General features: G+C 35.0%; 1 protein-coding gene across 1 annotated transcript; it reads left to right on the top strand.

Moving 5' to 3' along the window:
• Positions 1-926: 926 nt before the first annotated feature.
• Smp_169970 (putative paramyosin) lies at positions 927-16,904 on the top strand (the record flags this gene model as incomplete). The annotated part of the gene is made up of 13 exons (XM_018798035.1): positions 927-963; positions 5,520-5,601; positions 5,640-5,733; positions 5,776-5,936; positions 5,990-6,122; positions 6,168-6,308; positions 8,219-8,440; positions 9,816-9,928; positions 11,311-11,485; positions 12,452-12,661; positions 13,201-13,398; positions 15,507-15,602; positions 16,689-16,904. The coding sequence occupies 13 exons, from the start codon at positions 927-929 to the stop codon at positions 16,902-16,904; spliced, it is 1,878 nt and encodes a 625-aa protein (XP_018653017.1).
• Positions 16,905-19,713: the final 2,809 nt, after the last annotated feature.

Below are 19,713 nucleotides of genomic sequence, written 5' to 3'. Positions count from 1 at the left end.
TGTATCATCTTGGAAACAATATGTTATGATTTAGAAAATTCGCTTTTTAAGTATTACTGGAATTTTCTAACAGGAAAACTGCTTCAAGTGAATCTCTAATAACACGTAACTGTTTACACTCAGCTCTGTAGATAAGTTTAATGTAAGTTATCAAATAATACCCACTTTTTAGAATCTTACTTTAACATATAGCTATCAAGACGTACCATTCACTTCTTGTAATATGATTACTGAAAGTAAAAACAAAGATCCCAGTAAAATTTTACTGATATCCATATTATTTAACTAATATACCGTCGTTTAGTCTTCGCTATTAATGAATAAATATTGACTATAGTATAAATAGATAATCTAGATCATTTTGTCAGTTAATTATTTAGTAACCAATGGAAAATGTTAGCTAAACAAAATATTTTTTTACTTCCTAAAATCAGTCGAATGAATACAATTTATTCGTAATATCATGCAAAAAAAATAATAAGGTAATCATTTTACATTTTGTTACACTTAGAGCACATAGCCGATCTCAAATATGAACATATACACATATGCAAAACGAAGCAACTCATATTACGATTGATCAAAAGATTGAATTAACTATGTAAATTATATTGATGGCAAAACCTCACAACTAATAAATCAATAGACGATTTCGGATTCAACTTCCTTTTTACTTCTTTGATGTACAATTAAGAATAATAGCTGTGAACATGACAAGAGTAAAATCGTATTTTCGGATATTTGGCTAGCAGTGCTATTTTGGGTTTAGGTTTCGTTTTTTTTAAATCTTCGTCTTAGTATTAATATTCACAGTATTCGCTTATATTGAATCTCTTTTGACGAAGACGGATACTGCATGAAATCAATTAGTTGATGTTCTGTTGTGCAGTGCCCAATTTTAGTAATGGTGTCCAATCATCCCATACATGAGTGCAACTATCTTTACGAGTGAAAAGACTCAAAGTAAGAACGTTTAGTTACCAACAGAACCAAAGCATATGTTTCTTAAAAAAAATTCAATCACCAATGATGTACAAATTATTTCTGGGAAATTACAACTATTTCTCGTCTGATCACGTATACTTATCAACGCCGAGCTGGCTGTATCTGTCGACCGCATCCTAGAAATCCCGAAATCTTCTAATACCGAGGTTTTTCAGTCAAACAAAAACCTCAAACGACCCAGAATGACATTACAGAACTATTTCATACACTTACACGTCATCTTAGATTTTGTGATAATAGTAAACAGTCACATACCCAGCGAAGAAGCATTTCACGTTGGCGATCTGTCTCCAGACTACGAGAGACGGATAACCCCGACTGCTGTTGGTATCATAATAGGTATGGAAACTATTCTAGAAATTGCAGAAAACCCTGCAATTATCAGAACTCCAAATTCACCGACACGATAAACAACTCGGGAAACTTCTTAGCCGGCACGCGTTAACGGCAACCGTAGCCGGCGACACAGCCGCCTCTTATACGTCACAGATCTGATCACCTCGTCGATACTGACTCAGAAGTTAGCGTTCTTCCTGCTAATGCTAACAACTGACTTCAAGAAGCTGTTTTAGACTTACAAGCGGCAAACGGAAAGCTAATCGCCACATATGGAAAAAGGTACGTTTACCTGAATGTGGGTTCACGCAAACCCATCCACTGGATCTTCGTTTTTGCAGATGTTTCTATGCCAATCATTGGTATAGACCTCCTACAACACCACAATCTACTCATTGACACATGCAAACGAATGCTAGTAGACGGAAGCACTAAGTTATCTATTTGCGTAACTCCTTTTTCTGGTTGCAAATTATCCCCAGTCACAATAAGCACACAATAGACCCATTGTATTAACCATTACTCGACAAGTACTCTGTAATATATCAACGGCAACCGAAACTTCCGTATGTAACTAGCAATGTTACACATCACATCTCGACTCCAGGATCACCTCTATTTTCGAAAGCACGCCGACTGGCTCCCGAAAAGCTGAGGTTGGCTAAAATCGAAGTTGACCACATGATAGAGTAAGGAATCATTCGACTGTCAAATAGCCCATGGTCATCCCCATTGCATATGGTCCCTAAAAAGGACAGCAACGATTGGCGTCCAACAGGTGATTATCGGCGTTTGAATGCTAAAACCATTCACGATCGTTACCCGTTGCCTCACATTCACGATTTGACAGCTACCGTGAAAGGTACAACTGTCTTTTCGAAAATCGACTTGGTTAAAGCCTATAACCGAGTCCCTATGGCAACTGACGATATTCCAAAAACCACTATCATCATTCCCTTCTGACTCTACGAATTTTTGAGAATGCCTTCCGGCCTAAGAACTGCTGCCCAAACCTCCCAAAGGTTCATCGATGACGTTTTTCGAGGTGTCGACTTCTTACATGCGCATGTTGATGGCTGCTTAATAGCGAGTCCGGACAGAGAATCCCATTTCCTGCATCTAGACATTGTGTTCGAATGACTGCAAAAGCATGGCATTACTGTGAACATTCAGAAATGCCAAATTGAAACCAACTCCTTAGACTTCATAGGACGTATTATTGATGCTCAAGGCATCCGACCTCTTAGAAACAAAGGGGCGGTGTTACTGGTGAAGTGTTGTCAAACTACGATACCGGTAGTATCTTCAACGTAATAGGAGAGCTGGCAACTGTCCAATTAGTATGACAAGCTACGCCCTGTACAGTCAATACATTACTTAATAAAGTATACTGAGTACTGACACAGCCAAACATAGTGTCTTGAAAACAAGGCAAGGACTGTTCTCTCAAGACAAAGTTTTTAATATTTCTGTCACTACATGCCTCAGTTGGTGTTTTTATGTTCAATATACGAGTGAATGATGAAGCAGGTACTTCATTCTGATACGAAGCTGATCAAAGGTTTGCATTGTTTGGCAGCACTTTTTTAGATTGTAGATTTTGTTTGTGTACATTGAGTTTAGATATTGAAGTAGTACGCGGAAAGTTGAATTCATTAGTGAAGTTATTTTTAAGGTTTGCGAAAACCAGGACATTTGTAAGTCATAAAGTAGTAGGATTTCTACTAATCACACAAAGTTCACTTCACTATTTTTATGAACGTTGTGTTTGATGAACGTTTGTTGACAAGTAATCACTCGTGTTTTGTAGCACCCTAATCTTATTTTGGGTAAAATTTTGTCCGGTCTGGGTAGATTTTGGAGAAAATGCTATAGAAAATCTCAGTATAAACGGCATAAGAATCTCAAAAATTTTCTAGGTTTGGGGAAAACTGCCATATTTCTTACGACTGTCACTTGGGGGCTACTGTGTGTTGTTGGTAGGTGATTACTACTCAGCGCTTGATTCAAGTGAAAGAAATTTTTAATACTATGCATCTGGATGTAGCGAATTGCATAGTTGTCTGTTGTACATATTCCCCAATCATATCGGAGTTAGTGCTTATTGTCTATCTTCTGATTTGACTTTTTCCATGTATAGGTTACACTACTTGAATGACTAGGTCTTCTTACTAGTGAATATATTCAGAAATTTCGAAGTCCTAATAGGCCACGACCATGTGATTTTGTACTAGCACCACACAGTTCATACTAAAAGTTTTTATGTCATCCTTACTGAATAAGCTGTTGCTTTCATGTCTTGACCATTAAAGACCCATAGTTCATTGTGGGTTACTCGACACTAGCGCACATAAAAACTCCAACACTCCTTACCCATTGGTTTTTTTCACATTCACAAAGGTAATAGCTTACAATATTTATACATACCTAGGTCAACTGGTTGGAAGTAAACATCAGTTTTAATCTATACATCTGTGATGTTTTATCATTCTTGATACTTGCTCCATTCAAACGTAAGGTCGAATCCTAAGCTGTACGTTTTTACTGAATAATATTGTCTACGTAAGTTTCGTCTCATTGGACTGACCGGCAATGGCTTGTGTGTCTATTGGAACCTTAATGTGTTGATGAAGTGCGGCGTGAATGTAAGCAGTTTTTTTAGTGACTTAAACAAAAAGACCTGGTAAATAAGTGAATTTCGGTGGGATCGGAATTCATAAAAATCACGTCAGACTCCAGATACAGTGAAAGCTTAAACGTATACTAACAGAAGTTCTACTTAGTCAAAAAACATTGTCCACAATACTGCAGATTAAAACCATTTACAGAACATTTTAAAGAACAGTTCAACTGGCCTACATCCACCCTATGGTTACCTTCTATTACCAAACAATCTGGAAGATCGGGACCGGCCTTCACCTGTAACCATAGTTGGAAGTGATATAGTTGAGCGTGTTGACCACTTCACTTATCTTTGAAGCTTCATTAGCCCTGGTGGGTTGGTATTCGATAAAGTCTCCACGGGTTTAGAAGGCTTGCTTGGTGTTTTGCAAAATCGCGTCACTTGTAGTGCGTAATCTAAATTTCCGTCCACTAACGAATTTTTGAACACAATCTTCGTCAGCTTAATGTCTGTGAATCGGTCTTCAAAAGTAAGGGAAATTAATAAGTTACTAGTCTTAGATCAAAAGTGTCTTAAGTATTATCGTTTGTTAGGACCACTAAGTGACCAATTTTGAAGTTAAGCGTGGGGTACTGGACTTAAATGTCAAATCAGTTGATGTTTTGAACCTCCATCGACTGAAGTGTTTACAAGAACTATTACATATCCTTTACTCAGCCTACCTTAGCGCCCAATGTTTGTTGAATTAGAAATACGTTAGGAGTTAGGGGCGCCCAGACCAAGTGTGTGAATTCATCAGCTGTTGATCTGAACCGCATTGGTAGTTACGGACGTTTTGGTTCGAACGATCATCGTGACCATTGTTTGAAAACGCTGAATGGCGTGACTCAAAATCACTCTACCAACCTCTAGATCCTGATTTGTAAAATTATATCATGCCTGTTACTCCTCGAATCCCTTTCTCATTCCTAGTCTGAACTGATATCACTCATACTGATTTTACTTAAATATTCATTCTTCTCGTGATAATGTGGTTTGGCAACTTGAACCAGTTCATGTTCCTGCCTGAATCTGCGTTGCTCGTGACTGAGTGTTTGTTGATTTTCCTCCATTGTAAAGGGGGATGAGTTAGACCAGTTTGATCTTGTTTAACATCTCTTTTTCTATGTATTTTTCCTATGATCCAACAATGGTACATAGTATTTCAAGTCACCAGTTGCAGTCTTTGTTACCCAACCAGCGGTGTAAAAGGAAATAGTATCAAAGTTTTACTGAGAAATAATTTTATGCTTAGACGAATTGGTCTCAGAATGATAATTTGAAAAACTGGTCAATATGCTTCAGTTTTTACAAAAGGATTTCTGTTCTGTTTTAACGAAAATTGTTAGAATAGCTTGCACTTTCCAAAGCGGTTTCGTATAGAGTACTAACACCAGAATGTTGGTTTTTGTACTTTTCTGTTTTCACTTACAGTTAATATGCGTGCTAAATTTTAAGTACCATCTTTCAGTTACTTCATAACGTGATTTTGATTTTCTTTTTATTTCGTATTTAGACTTAACTATGCCTCGTAACTTTAGTCTTCAACCTGAAAGAAAGAGTCGTATGACCGGAATTCCTTCTAATATCAAAGCAAGGTGGATTGTTTGTTATACATTAGCTAAACACCATTTAGGACTTCATCTGTTGGTCCACAGGAACAAAAACCCGTAAACCGTGAGGTCAAATCTAAAGCAAATATCACTAAGATGATAGGAAGTTTAATTCAGGTAAGCTGTGTTTTGACAGACTTAACTTTCATTTAACTTCAGTTTCTGGAAACCACCGACTATTCTAATTCCCTTTCTCCTAAAATCCTCCATTCACCCAACTCAAAAGAAATTTTTTCAATATTCGAACATCTTGTTCGACAAGTTGAGCCCTCCTTTCGTATTGAAAACGACGGAATGAAAGCGGAAGAAGTTTGTCTAAAGTAACAATAATTTTCTATAAAAGCAAACAACATAATTCTTGGTTCTTCTGTAGTTATCTTAAAATTTTAGGCTATCCAAATATTCTTAGCAAGCATCATTTATTAGCACCTGGTGCTCCTCAAGCCTGGAATTCAGTTTTAGCGGCGTTCGACTGGTTCAGAGAAGAAACAGAAAATGCAAACGACGTAATAATTTCATTATAAGTCATTTTTATATTCATCTGTGTTTAGGCTATAAATTTTTCGGTGTTCAGGTATGATGATGATCAAGATACTGAAGAAGAGCCGCTGAACAAAATTATTTTTCAATTGAAATCAGTTATTTTTAAAAGAAGACGCGAAGGCTTTGATATATTTCCAAGTGATATTGAAGTATGTCGGTGATTTAACTTTTGTAACATGTTTTTTCCTCTGTATCTGATTTACTTCGGTCAAACAACCATTGAAACACAAAAAGCGTTGAGCGGCCCTTTGGTTCTACCATTAGACTCTTGGGCTCAATCAGTGGTGGGGTCGTGGATACATACTGCCAGTTAGTCCCATACTGTGAGGATACAGTCGTCCAATGTTTCCTAACTTTTAGCGGTTTTCTAAGGTCACTACGTTAAGTAAACTAAAATTCGACAATCCCCACAAATCCATTCCCCATACTAATGTTTTACTTCACTGTGCCTTTAATCGAACTGGTTTGGTATCATTAGGTAATTATTAGATTATTGAAAACTACGAATTTGCGTATCTGTTAATTTCATTATTAGTGATGATTCGAATATGTATGTGAGCTTAAACTCGTCAATTCTGACGTATTGATGATGAAGTTGTAAAAAATTTCAACCAACTCATGTCAGTTATCAGTGGTATAGCATGTTCCTAGTAGATTTTCATGAACTTTTGTCCGTTATGATTCGGTTAGGTTTTATGACAATGAATTTCAATTTATTTTATTAGCTTTATGCTCTTCTGTTCAAGAGTCGATCTTATTACTATGTTGTAACATTCTCCTGATCATCAAGTTAGATAATATGTTTTGACGCGGGGTTTCCGAGCCTAATACTGATACACAAACTTCCTATAAGTAAACCTTCAACCGGCTATTGTGTGAGAAGAAAGTTTATTGAGTTAAACCGAGTCAAATGCAAAAGCATATATATATATATATATATATATATATATATATACTCAGGAAGATCATTTTTTGGCCAAAAACACACACTTGTAGTCAAGGTCACAACGTGGCCTTCTCATTTGGCGAATTCCGGCTGGCTCACTGTATCACCTTTTGCTACCGAAAAATAGGTTCTACCTCTGTTTCATAATTAATATTGTTTCTATCTTGTAACATTCGACTAGTCACCAAAGTTAGATATGTTCTGAAAATATCGAATGGTATATTTAGCTCAGTTCTTTCAACATCAAACTGTTGACATAGATACTACCGATCCCCCAAATGCCCTGGTACGGCCGAGAGTAGGGAGAGTCCTCTCTCCCTCTCGAAATGTTCTCACATGGCCACGCGTATATAGCCTCTGCCAGGGAAGTCCTAATCACTGCCTTCTCGTGGCACTACTGTTGTTTACGAAATTGAGAAGACGAAAAGCGAATGTCCGCCGCTTTAACCGGGTTGGTGGACACGGAGGGTCCACCTAGAGGAGTTGGAAAACCCTGATTCCAAACCAGTGGTGCACACGGACTCCAACATCGTGAGTGAACAAATGGCGTATGAACCTATTGTTGGTTACCTGCTACTATGGGACTGCGTCTCTCTATATTACTCCACTGCCTTGTGGATCAAACCTTCAGTTAAAAATGATTGTGCAGCTGCATCATTGTGACTGATTCGGATTTGTGTTGCCTAGAGATTTACCGTTGACCGCAATAATCGAATGGATCTAAAGCTTTCAACTCTCTTCAGTTAATAATGAATTCATAGGTTAATCTTGTGTTTTTATTTGACCACTCTCACTCTTTCCCGATCTACTTCCACTCTGGATAACATTATGCGTCGGGATGGTTAGTAAATGGGCGTGGTTCGACTCTCTTGGTCAATATTATCCCACAACCTTATAAACAAATATACTTTCTTTGCTTAATACACTAAGTCAGATTTCAGAATTCAAGTTTTGGTGTGAAAATCCTCTTCTTTTGTAGCCTGACACTCTAAACATTTATGTTATAACCTGGATTCAATCTAGTGTAAATAAAATAAATTTTAAATGCATTCTTACCCCACTTTTCTGAGAAAACAGTACTTATTTTCGAAAAAATGTCTTTTTTGCATTTAGGATTATCGTTGTCGTATCAACAGAGTATTGAACGCTCCAAGTGAAGATGATATGAAGAAACTTTATGATCGTCTGAACGAAGTGGATAAAGAAATGAATAGTATAAATAATGTAGATGGCGAAGAAAGATCACTAAGAACTCAGTTAGCTGAAACGGAATCCAGTTTAAAATCATTAGACGAAAACTTGCGTGACCACGAATCTCAGATAGCTAAGTTAAAGGTATATATTTATTTTCCTTCAAAGTACTGTTATATGTTAATTGTTCCTTACAAGGTACATAGTCAGTTCTTATCACTTGGAAAGTTGACTTAATAGGTATAGCACTTGACTTTCAGTTATTGGGTCTCAGCTTCTAAAACCCTCTCTACCCATTTACTTTCCAACTGGCCGTTGTTACTAGCGGGGTCACCTAGCTTCACGGTCTAAGACGTTACCTCCGAGATATTCAGACTGTTACTGATATTTACATGAATGGGGAACCTATTAATAACCAAAGTCGTGTTTATCTAGTCCGTATTTCGAATTATGTCTCCAAGATCAAGATTTTAATAACAGCGTTTGATCAAAATGTTCCAGTTAAGTCTTCGTACAGAGACTGTAATATTTGAATAAAATCCATCCTTATATACGTTTTGTGTCTATATTAATCTGATACCTAAACGATTATTTTATAGTGTTGTCAAGTCATTTCTCATTCTTCAAATACACATAAATTTAGATAGTATATTTAGTAGCATTTTCATTAATACTTGGGGACAAATGTCATACTAGAAGTTATGAAAATCCGTTTAAGTCAGAAAACAGTTGTGACTTAGTGATGTCGATATTAGTCTATTACCTATTTAGTCTCTGGTTTCAATCTACGATGTCCAGTTCTACCTTAGATGTTTGGTTGTATTTTTGGTTATCGTACTATCGTTGTTAGCTAAAAATTAGTACACTTAAAATCAGCATAGTGATATGACTGACCAAGTGGTTCAGATACTTGATTCTCAAGTATGTTTATCCACTGTGCCAAATATTGTTCCCTATTTCTGAAATTTCTGAACAACAAGGTGTTAACTCTTTCCAATCCAACCCAGTTACCTTTATTGCTTAGTATTCTTCAGACGATAATCCACTCGGCTACTCCCCAGAATCAGAACACTTCTTGGAAAAAACATACTATGTTCCCAAACAAGGAAGCGAGTTAACTAAGTAGAAGTCACAGGAAAATCCCGGTATATTTATTGTTTATATATCGAATGGTTCTACTCTTCGCCTATTTATTACCGCTGATCGTCACATTTTTAAGCCAGTAAGCGCGATCCCTGCATGAAAGATGCCTTAATCAAATGAGTGACCTACTAACAAAAGGTTATATCTTTAGCTCTCATTTGAAGGATATGGCTCATAATTTGATACATTGATAGACCCTTCCTTGATTTCTGGTTTGTATTAGTCATATTTCACTATATTGACACGTAGTTCTGTTATTAGGTGAAAAGTACATTTTCAACTCATCTCTGTATATTGACTATACTATAATTTCGTGTTAGATGTGTGGCAGTTAACAAAATTCTATGTATGTAATAGAAATTATGCTTTTCGACAGTCTTTAGACGAAGAGCGCACGAAAGTTTTAAAGGAACTTGAATTAAAAAACAAAGAAGCAGAACAACAATTGGCTACAGTACGTGCAAAAGTAAAGGAACAAGAAGATGCTGGGTATGTTTTCTCAATAAATAGATTATTTATGGTTTATCTACTGATTACAAGTGTTTACATTCAACTCCCAACTTCTGCCCGCTCACTGCCTACAAATCGAAATAAGTAGTATAGTATTACAACCTGTCACCCAGTTATTTTGACGTTAAATGTTGAAACCACTAAGTCTCCATATCACACTACACAATATTTGCGTCTAGAATATTGGGAGATTTTTATTTTTTTTTAGACTAACCACTCGTTAATGTCGTTAAATATACTAATCATACTTGTATCCACTTTTACAAGTTTTCGAATAAAAATCGTTCCACTTTTTAAAGTGATTACTTTAGATCATATAAATGGTGACTACTTGTTTTACTACCAGTTAAAAGAGGTCTGACTGTTGTTCGCATTGATTTTTCTAATTAGTTATCTTGTTATCGTATTCCTTCATATATACCTCTTCATCCTATTGTTTTGAACTATATTTTTAATGCTTCTTCTTTCTTATTACCATTGCAAGTACAGTATTTTGATCATTTTTTGTTATACATCTTGTGCTAATATCTTATGATAACTTATTGGGAATTTATTCCAGGCTCTATATTGATCATGACTGACTAATCATAGGACAAATAAAATTTAAAAAGCTCGAGACAGGATTTTGATTATCCTTCAAAATTAATTAGCGATCTGTATCCACGAAGACATAAATGATTGAATCTTAAAATATCAAGTATCGTGGTGTTCTATTCAGTCCTATTCCAATGGTTCACAATTTCAACCTAGTTAAAAACAATGAAATGTTTACCAGTGACATTAATATTTTTTAGCTGTGTTATATTATGGATTAATTAAAGTATTAAAATGTTCTATTATTGTGCTGAAAGCTAACTTCATCAGATTTAATCAATTAATATGTATAACTCAAAGTTGAAACATGAGAGTAAATTTCTGATGACTAATTATCAGTTTCGTTAAATACATGTATTTAATCACTTTACAAATGTCAATATCTGCTTCAATATTTCTAAAGAACTTGCTAACCAAGTAAAAGTTTATGTACTTGACTTTGAGTCTCCATGTTTTTTGTGAGGTGGCTGGTAATAAGAACAGGGTACCCAAACTAAAGTTATTGTTGTGGTTTTTTAGAACTTCTCGCCTACTAGTTGAGAACTGGGCATTTTAACTGCTAACAATATGTATTGAACGGATTTCACCTTTCACCGATTTTCAATACAAGAATATTAAATAGTGAAAGAGAAAAGACAAAATTTGACCATTAAAATATAAGCATGAATTTTATTACATAAATATCCAAAGTAATACAGATGAGAAACCAAGTGTTATTGTATTTTCCATTTATCCATTTCTCTCCTAAAGTATTCTTTCCCTTCTAGTTATGGACGATTAGCTCAAGAATATATTATGCTCCGGGAACGTGTCGATGCTCGATTGCAAGCTAAAGATGATTTAATTAAACAAGTTGAACAGAAAGAATTGGATTATACACGTTCAGAAGGCACAATTGCCCCTACTCTGGACGCTTACAATCGTCTTGTCGGATCATTAAGGGTTTGTACTTATTTATTTATTGTTAAAAAGGAATATCTATGCATATTGTCTAGAATAAAAGTGCCTACCACTTCAATTTATTTCGTTTGAGAGCGGTATCTAAAGATTAAGTAGTTGAGACACTTCCATAGTGTAGCGAATTCATTGTAGTATAAATCTATTGGAAAAATATTTATTCGTGTAATTTTCTATATGCAGTTGAGTTATCAGTTTACGTAATCTTTTTGTAGCTTGAATAAATCAACAATGACACCTCTGACCGTAGCGCTGTGTGATTATTATTATTCTATATTGTTTCGTGACTTACTAGTTTATGTGATGTCCACTAATTGTATTTTGGTTTAATTGTATGGTCGTTTTATATTCTTTCCTGGTACCTATTTCACTGTCAGTTCCTAGATTGATATTTGTATGTGAGGATGATTTTATATTGTATATTTATTCTGGTCTTATATGTTTAGCGCCCAGTAGCCATTGCTTTTTGATGCATCTATTGTTAATTTATATCTAAATGATGATTCCACATCTTATTTGTGTACTCACAATCTAATAATATTCTTAGTATGTTGGTTTGTGAAAATTATTAAATTTCATAGTTCATAACACAGCCTGACCTTAGTTAGATAACTTTTAAAAACCAGAAGATACTAAACAGCCTTTTCGTCTTACTATGGAATTAATCACTAGTGGGGTGGTGAACTCATACTGCCGAAGAGTCCTTTATTAGGAAAAAAACAGATGTCTGCTGTTTTTCTGTACAAATGTCCTCGTTTTCCACTAATACTGTTACTATTTATCATAATAATTTTAACTCTCTGTTTTGAAGTCATCTGTTAATTTGAACGAATATACCAGGTTCTACTTTACGTATAATTATGACCATGATATCGTTAGTTTTTTGTTATTGGACTTTTTAGTTTCGAATGGATCTTTCGTAAGTCTTACATATTTATTGATTTTTGACAGAAACCACCGTTTTCACAGATCACCAAAAGCTGTAATTTGGAAGTTTGCACATATCGTAAAGGATTTGATATTGCTAAGCAATTACCATTGCTAGTTCAAAATGTCAAGGCCTGCGTTGAACAATTGACTTTGGCTTTGACTTCTAAAGAACAACGACTAAGTGAACTAGTCGAACGTCTCGAAACAATTCAATCATCAATCAATAGTTCAGTAAGTTTCTTAAATGTCCATATATGTATATATAGTGAGATTTTATGCTTGCGTTGCCCTTCATCACTTCAGTGAGTTCGACTTTTCTTGTTTCTATGATGACTACTCTATCCAACAAGTGCACAAACTAAGGTTATAAAAATGTTTTGCAAAATTTGGACTACCCCTATCAATATTCGTTTTCATGTACTCTTCATTTTTGTTTTCATTGTTCAAAATATTATCGAAAGTCCTCGGAATTCGGGCTCTTCAATAGTCTCGTTTTGTTTACTTAAAATAATCACATGCACTGATTATTTTTCGAAATTTGTCAACAAATTTCAGTCATAAAACACTGCATGTGTTCAACATTTTCATCAACCCAAATGGTTGACTGTCATTTTGGCATTTTCTTCTTCATTATCCTCACAAAAATTCTTGATTCAATTGAGAAGAGTTTTTTCTTCAGCACAATAATAATAAACATATTTATTTATTAAAACTTATCTGAATTGGCAATTCTTAACAGATTTTTTTATATATTATTTTTCGCTTATCAGGAATTACCAGGTGTACAAGCTAAACTGGATGAAGTAAAAATAGATTTGGCTAAATTAGATGAACTTTTGGCTGAAGAATACAGTGCACATGCAAAAGCAGAAGAAGAATATGTTAATTTATGTTCTCACAGAGCTAAAGAATTAGAACAGTTAAAAAAGCAGTTGACTGATGATGAACAACGTCAGACGGAGTTAAGCGTATGTTGTGTACTTGTTGTTTCTTTTTACCTGATGACAACTATGTTCTCTCTTATTAGTATAACGGATTTCTGGAAATTGTTAATTTCCATAGCTTATGTAATGGATTTAATCCTATTTGGATAATCACTTAAAACTGGAAATCATTGAACAGCTCTTTCGTCTTAGTATGATACCTCTTAACGGTACTCATTCACGATCTCGTGATAGTTTAGACTCAGAAGCTCGAGGTCTCGTGACTTGGTCTTGACATATAGACTGCGGAGCCGGCATCAAATAGTTTACTTGTCTAACTCAAACTAATTCACGATATTATGCAACCTCATCTAATGTTACTGATGAATGACTGCTTCACACTTGACATGGTTAAACTTCACTGGTTATGGCTTTTCGCTAGAACTGTCAGTTCATTTTTACTAAATATGAGTTTATTGTATCTATAAAGTATGCTGACTGCAGTGTTCTATTTTTTTTCCTTGTAACCTTAAAATGTCCATCCGTACGTATTTAACTAAAATCCTGAAACACCGGGATTAATAACGCATAAAATAAACGACATACGGACACTTTTGTTTGAAAATATAACTTTTTTAAGCAGAAATGATAAGTATTTATGCGTTGTACATAAATTATCGATTCAGTTTTAGTCATTAAAAGCTCCCTACTTTTGTTTTTCTCAGTTAGCTGGTTTGGACTCGTGTATAAGAAGCTTGTATATCTGTATCAGATTCTAGCGACAGCACAACATAACAAATTCACTTGTAATACCTTCTAATTTTAATTAACGAATTTCGAAATCAATATTAGATAAAACTTTAACTTGTGTTATTATGTTCCTTGAGGTACCTGAATAATTTAGTTGTGTGAAGTTTCATTGTCTTTCTAGAAAAAATTAGTAACAGCTCATATTTCACAAAGAATGCCAATTAATTGGGATTTCCTCCCAACTGACCAATAGCTTGTTTTGTTGACCTGGAATTAGATTGGTCGTTGTTTGTTTGTTCTGATGGTCGGAAATACTGAAACCGTAGTTATATTACCCACTTGTCAATTTTTTCTGTTGATTGAATACATAGTGAGACGTTAAATCACCACTGCATTATGAAATTTTGTGAGTAGCTACTTTTTATAATATGTCTATCAGATATTTCTTTTCATTTCTCTGTATAGTGTCTACTAAAATGGGTCTGGATACAGCTTAATTTCGTAATCGTTCGGTTGTTATTGTTGTTTTAATCACGGATCCGAACAGCGATAACATAATTATGGACAAAAAAACCAATTAAGATTCATTTCAACAGAACTGGTTTTTAGTGAACTATGGTGAGATCCTAGTAATTCACTTCTTTCTGAAGTATGTGCTGATAATGATGTTCGCTAGAAAAGCACTGAGATCTTCACGACCCAACCATTAAACTCAAAGTTCTGAACATGCTGTCAACAACTTCATCCTTAGCTATAAATATTCTCCGTCATGTTAGTGAATAACGGTGGATTTCATAATCTTTTTAGTTATCACAACGACTTACACAAGAGTAAGGATAGAAACCAAAATTAAATACAAATTTTTTTGTGTGTGATTAATAATATGTAGTTAATAAAACCTATGGACTGCAAATTAGATAGCCAGATTACTGGAAAAATTACGTAAGATTAAAGTTAGAAACTAATGTTAAACGAAATTTCTCTCTGAGTTTAGAAAATGTCCTACTCTACCCGAAGTGTAAAAGGTGCCTTAAAAAAGCATCAAAGTTCCAAATCATAACAACCGATTTCAATCTTCAAGTAATCCTACATAGTGTACTGAATTCAATGTATTTTAGATTTGAATGAAACTTGGTATACTCTTTTAATTTATCGACAACAATTGTACCATCTACGCCTGTTGGTTATAGTAGGAATGTTTCGTTTAACCCCTCACTCAAGAATATCTCTAGGAAATAAGTCCAGTTCAAATATTTTCTTTCTAAAGTTATTTGCTTTGCTTAATGTCCACCTATTTTGGTTACAGAAAGCATAAAATAGTTCCGTTAACAAACTTGTACGTACATTATCGATATTATTAATGATGATTATTTTGTAAAATGAAGCATTATTTGTTTTTGTAGGGTAAACTTGAAGAAATAATTCAGGAAAGAATCAAAATCACTTCTTATATTGAAAATATTAGTCAACAATTATCGGTGTTTGTTCCTTACATTGAGGTAATTTTAAAGTTGTGGCCGTAGAAAACTTTTTATATGTAATGAAACTTTGTAGCTATGGTTCACAGGTTAAAACATTTGACTTGAACTTTTTTTGTTGGTTCAGATGCTTATTTAGCTACTTCGGTTTTACCATCCAAATGATATTTTCAGTCTTAGCATACAAATGCCGTTTGATACTCAGTACACTTGATTATTAAGTTTTGTTTATTAACATGTTAGTCTCATTTTGTGTGTAAACGTTTCTGTCGATATAAATATCATATCCACTTTATCTAAATCGAAATAAATCATGACATTATACTCCTTAAACCTGTATTACATTTATTTTTAAATTTAGAACGTTGGTTTTTAAGATGAGATACATTTCCGAGGCGTTATTAAGCACTCAGTTGTAAGCACTATTTCTTGTCCTATGACGCGAACCGTAGTATCGTATAAATGTATATGAAATATACCACTATTTCAAATAACACTTTTTCAACTTTGATATAACTTGAAGGGAATTAAGATGGTATTTTATTCGGTTAGGCGACGTGATCTGTCAGCTAGTATATATAGTCAGTGTTTACTTGGCTATTAATTGAACTATTATATTTAAACAATATCAAACTCAGGGTGTATACTATGATAGTGTACAGAAGTAATGTTGAAATCTCTTTATTCTTAAGAATTTTAATCATAAAATCTAAGTTCCGATAAAAATTGTAGACTCAGATCTTGTTAATATCTGAAAATCCAAGTGCTCTTCATCACCAAACTGTTGTTCAGTGTCGTAGTCCCAGTCATTAGCGTCACAGCATTCGAATAACAGCTGGTGATCGCTATGATTATTGAGTTCATTTCAGAAGGTAGTCATTGACAATTGTCTAAGTATATGTTAGTTTTTCTATATTATCGTATGTGGGTTTTATTCGTTATAGTTTTTCTCACAAAGAGAAATAACGTATTAAAAATATTTTAGGACGATTCTCTGCTTTGTTTTCTTCAATTATATTCATTAGCTACTATGCGCGTTTCGTCTACTGCAATATTTTATTTTTGGATATACTAGGAATTTGGTCATATATCTTTTTTCTCTTTTAGTCGTATTTCAAAACTAAGGAGTCTGCTAATCGTACCTGGCAGATGCATATAAACATATTGCGCGAAGAAGTTCAAAGTGCAGCTCGTCGTATTGAAAACAAAGTTAGAAAAGCACTTGAAGAAAATTCTTTGTCAACAAAGTTAGAAAAGCACTTGAAGAAAATTCTTTGTCTGAATAGCATTGTTTTCCATAAACTAACTTTTTCTCGCAACTAACTTCAATTGATTTTTGTGAATACCCATTTTATCAAAATCTTATTGTTTTGAGAGCTTTCCAGCAAACAGGTATATATATATATATATATATATATATATATATATATATATATATATATATATATATATAATTGTCATTTAATTATCAAAAATTATCAATTTAGGGAATAATTGGTTTGTTGTAATCATACTTAAAACTTATTTCGTCCTTTACATAAATGAGAAGAATCTTACACCTAGTTTTCAAAAGCGGTCAGCTCCGGTGTTCTAGTTAATGTCCTGTAGTTTATTACGGACAAACCTAAACTTCTTAGACATTAAAGCTGAACAGTTCTCGGTTCTCTTTAGTTAGTAAATTCATTTCTCATGCAGTAGTACTTATGAAACTGTACGTTCTGTATTTGAAAGCTAACTGGTTTTGCAGTGTAACCCCTAGTACGAAACTGGCAAATTTGTTACCATAAATAAACCACTGAAGCAACTCCGGCGTGCAAAATGCTTTTCACTCGTACTTCCCCTCTGGATTCAGCTACATGACTACAACCGGCTCATAAGTATCTCGTGTCGTAGGATATTTATTTTGTGAGACCCTGTGAAATATGCTGCAGGCGCAGTACGGCACGAATAGACTGGCTAACCATAGTGATATTAAAACAGATCCTGGTCACTACGACAAGTGCGGGTTGTTTGCTTTAGTCCCTCTCCGAAAGAGACTTGGTTCCATATGAAGAAGACAGTTCCGTAAAGACTCGGTAGGTGCTTTTCAATCATTACCGGCGGAGAAAGTCACACTGTGTCACTAAACAGGTTAGGCATCAGAAATGTCACGATGTTTTAGAGTGATGGTCAAAAGTAATCAAGGACTGTCCAATTCGTACTCTATTATTTATGGATAAGCCAGTTTTCAAATCACGTAGTACTCGGTGGGCACGGTTAGGGATAATATATTTGATATTGTAATTAGCTGCTGAATAATTTATAAGGAAATCATTGTTGTATACAGGCATTGCGTAGAGTCTGAGCTCGAGTTCAACCGGAGGTCGTGGTGCCGACAGAACTGCTGCTCCTGAGACTGGCAGTGTCAGGATATCTTATGACAAGCAGTATCTGTCCATACTGAAACTGCCGACAACAGTTGTTTAAGTACCTAGTATGGTATACAGTAGTCCACTCGTTTTTCTACTTCGAGATGGTTTACGGATTGTGAGTGGTGGACCAAGGTCAACAGCACGTACTGAGACTCAAGTGTGTTGATATCTGAAATGCCAACAGAGGCCTGCTAGGACTTACTCCGCCAAGGTTTGACAAAAGAATAACAACGGAAATTGAGAACGTACAAAATTAAAGTTTTCTGTAATGGAACTTACACTCTAAGAAACGCTTTAGTCAGAATGGAAGATACGATCCCGTTTACTTCCACACAAAGTTGTGCTGATTATGATGCGTTCTATATTGGAGAGTTTCCACGTGGATTCTCGATTTATGCTAAGAGACATTTAAGTTACACGAAAGACTTCCAACAATCCTGTAGAATTTGGAAGCTTACAGATTAAATCAGCGATAGTAGCGTAGCGGTAAATGCATCCACAAAATCGATATTCGATGCTAAGCGCATAGTTTTACTGGACTCCTTACTGAAGGCTCTCGGTCACGCATCTGCACCAGATCACGAACGGGTACGCTGTGCTATGCATTCCTTTCAATTACTAGCCAGTTTTGATAAATCGCTCTTTTGACATGCCGATAGCCTTCCAAATATATGTTGGTACTCCTTCATCCATGACTTCTGATTCGACTTTGCTGATACACTTCAATTAGAAAGTCGTTACTGGTTAAGGCGTTGTCAAACTTCGAATGATTGTGCGATCTCTAGCAGTACATCTATTTTCGATAATCACCAAACTGATATGAAATATATAAAGATAATTCAGAAAGGCTCTTCCAACGGTAAGGAAGGAAGAGTAGCTAGAGCGTTACACATTACAGTAAATACCTCTGCCCTCAGTAGGAAAGGAGGATTGAGTATATACGCAACTTGGACTATCCGAACAACCGCATATGAACTTAATTATTTCCCACTCACACACTTCATTTCATCCAAACTACTTGATCTTAAAAACTCATATATCTTCCATACCCACACTCCGATAAACAAATAAATACAGTGACTGATGAAATATAATACATGTTGTCCCGTGATATGTTCATAACCGTTGTTATATATTCCGACTTTGGAATTTAGATCTCTCATCAGGATGGTGAGTTCATTTATTGGGCACTTAGCTATTGTAGCTGTAAATAATTCCCCAAAATCAATAGCTTTCTAAGTGTTCGACATTGGATGCTGACCACTTTGTTTAAGTGGGCTTGTTTAACTGAAGGCTTTCGGTCATCCATCCGTACCACATCACGTTTTGACCCAGCGTGGGACACTACTCCTACGTTCACTAGCCAGATCCGATCAAACGCTTCTCGATATATTGATAACGTATCAAATATATCTTTCCTATCTCTTCGCATCTGATTTCATTAGGTTGGGGAAAGCTTCGTATATAGAAGGTGCCACTGGTAGCAGGTTGTAAAATCAGAATACCAGTCTTATCTTCAGTGGTGAGACCGACGTGATCTGGTACACGAAGCCAATAAACTGTGAGTCCGTTCTTTCTTGGAATATCTTTATTCATTGTTATTGTTTGTTTGATTTTTATATATTGTGATATACTTTTTTTCAGAGGGGGTTTTGTGGAGAATTTAGTGTTTTTCACAGTTGAAATCATGGGTCAATTGAAGCTAGACCACCATCGAAAAC

This window comes from Schistosoma mansoni, chromosome 6 (assembly GCF_000237925.1).
Source record: "Schistosoma mansoni strain Puerto Rico chromosome 6, complete genome".
Classification (NCBI taxonomy): Eukaryota; Metazoa; Platyhelminthes; class Trematoda; order Strigeidida; family Schistosomatidae; genus Schistosoma; species Schistosoma mansoni.
The sequence above is the reverse complement of the archived record's forward strand: the minus strand, read 5'-3'. Positions and strand labels throughout refer to the sequence as shown.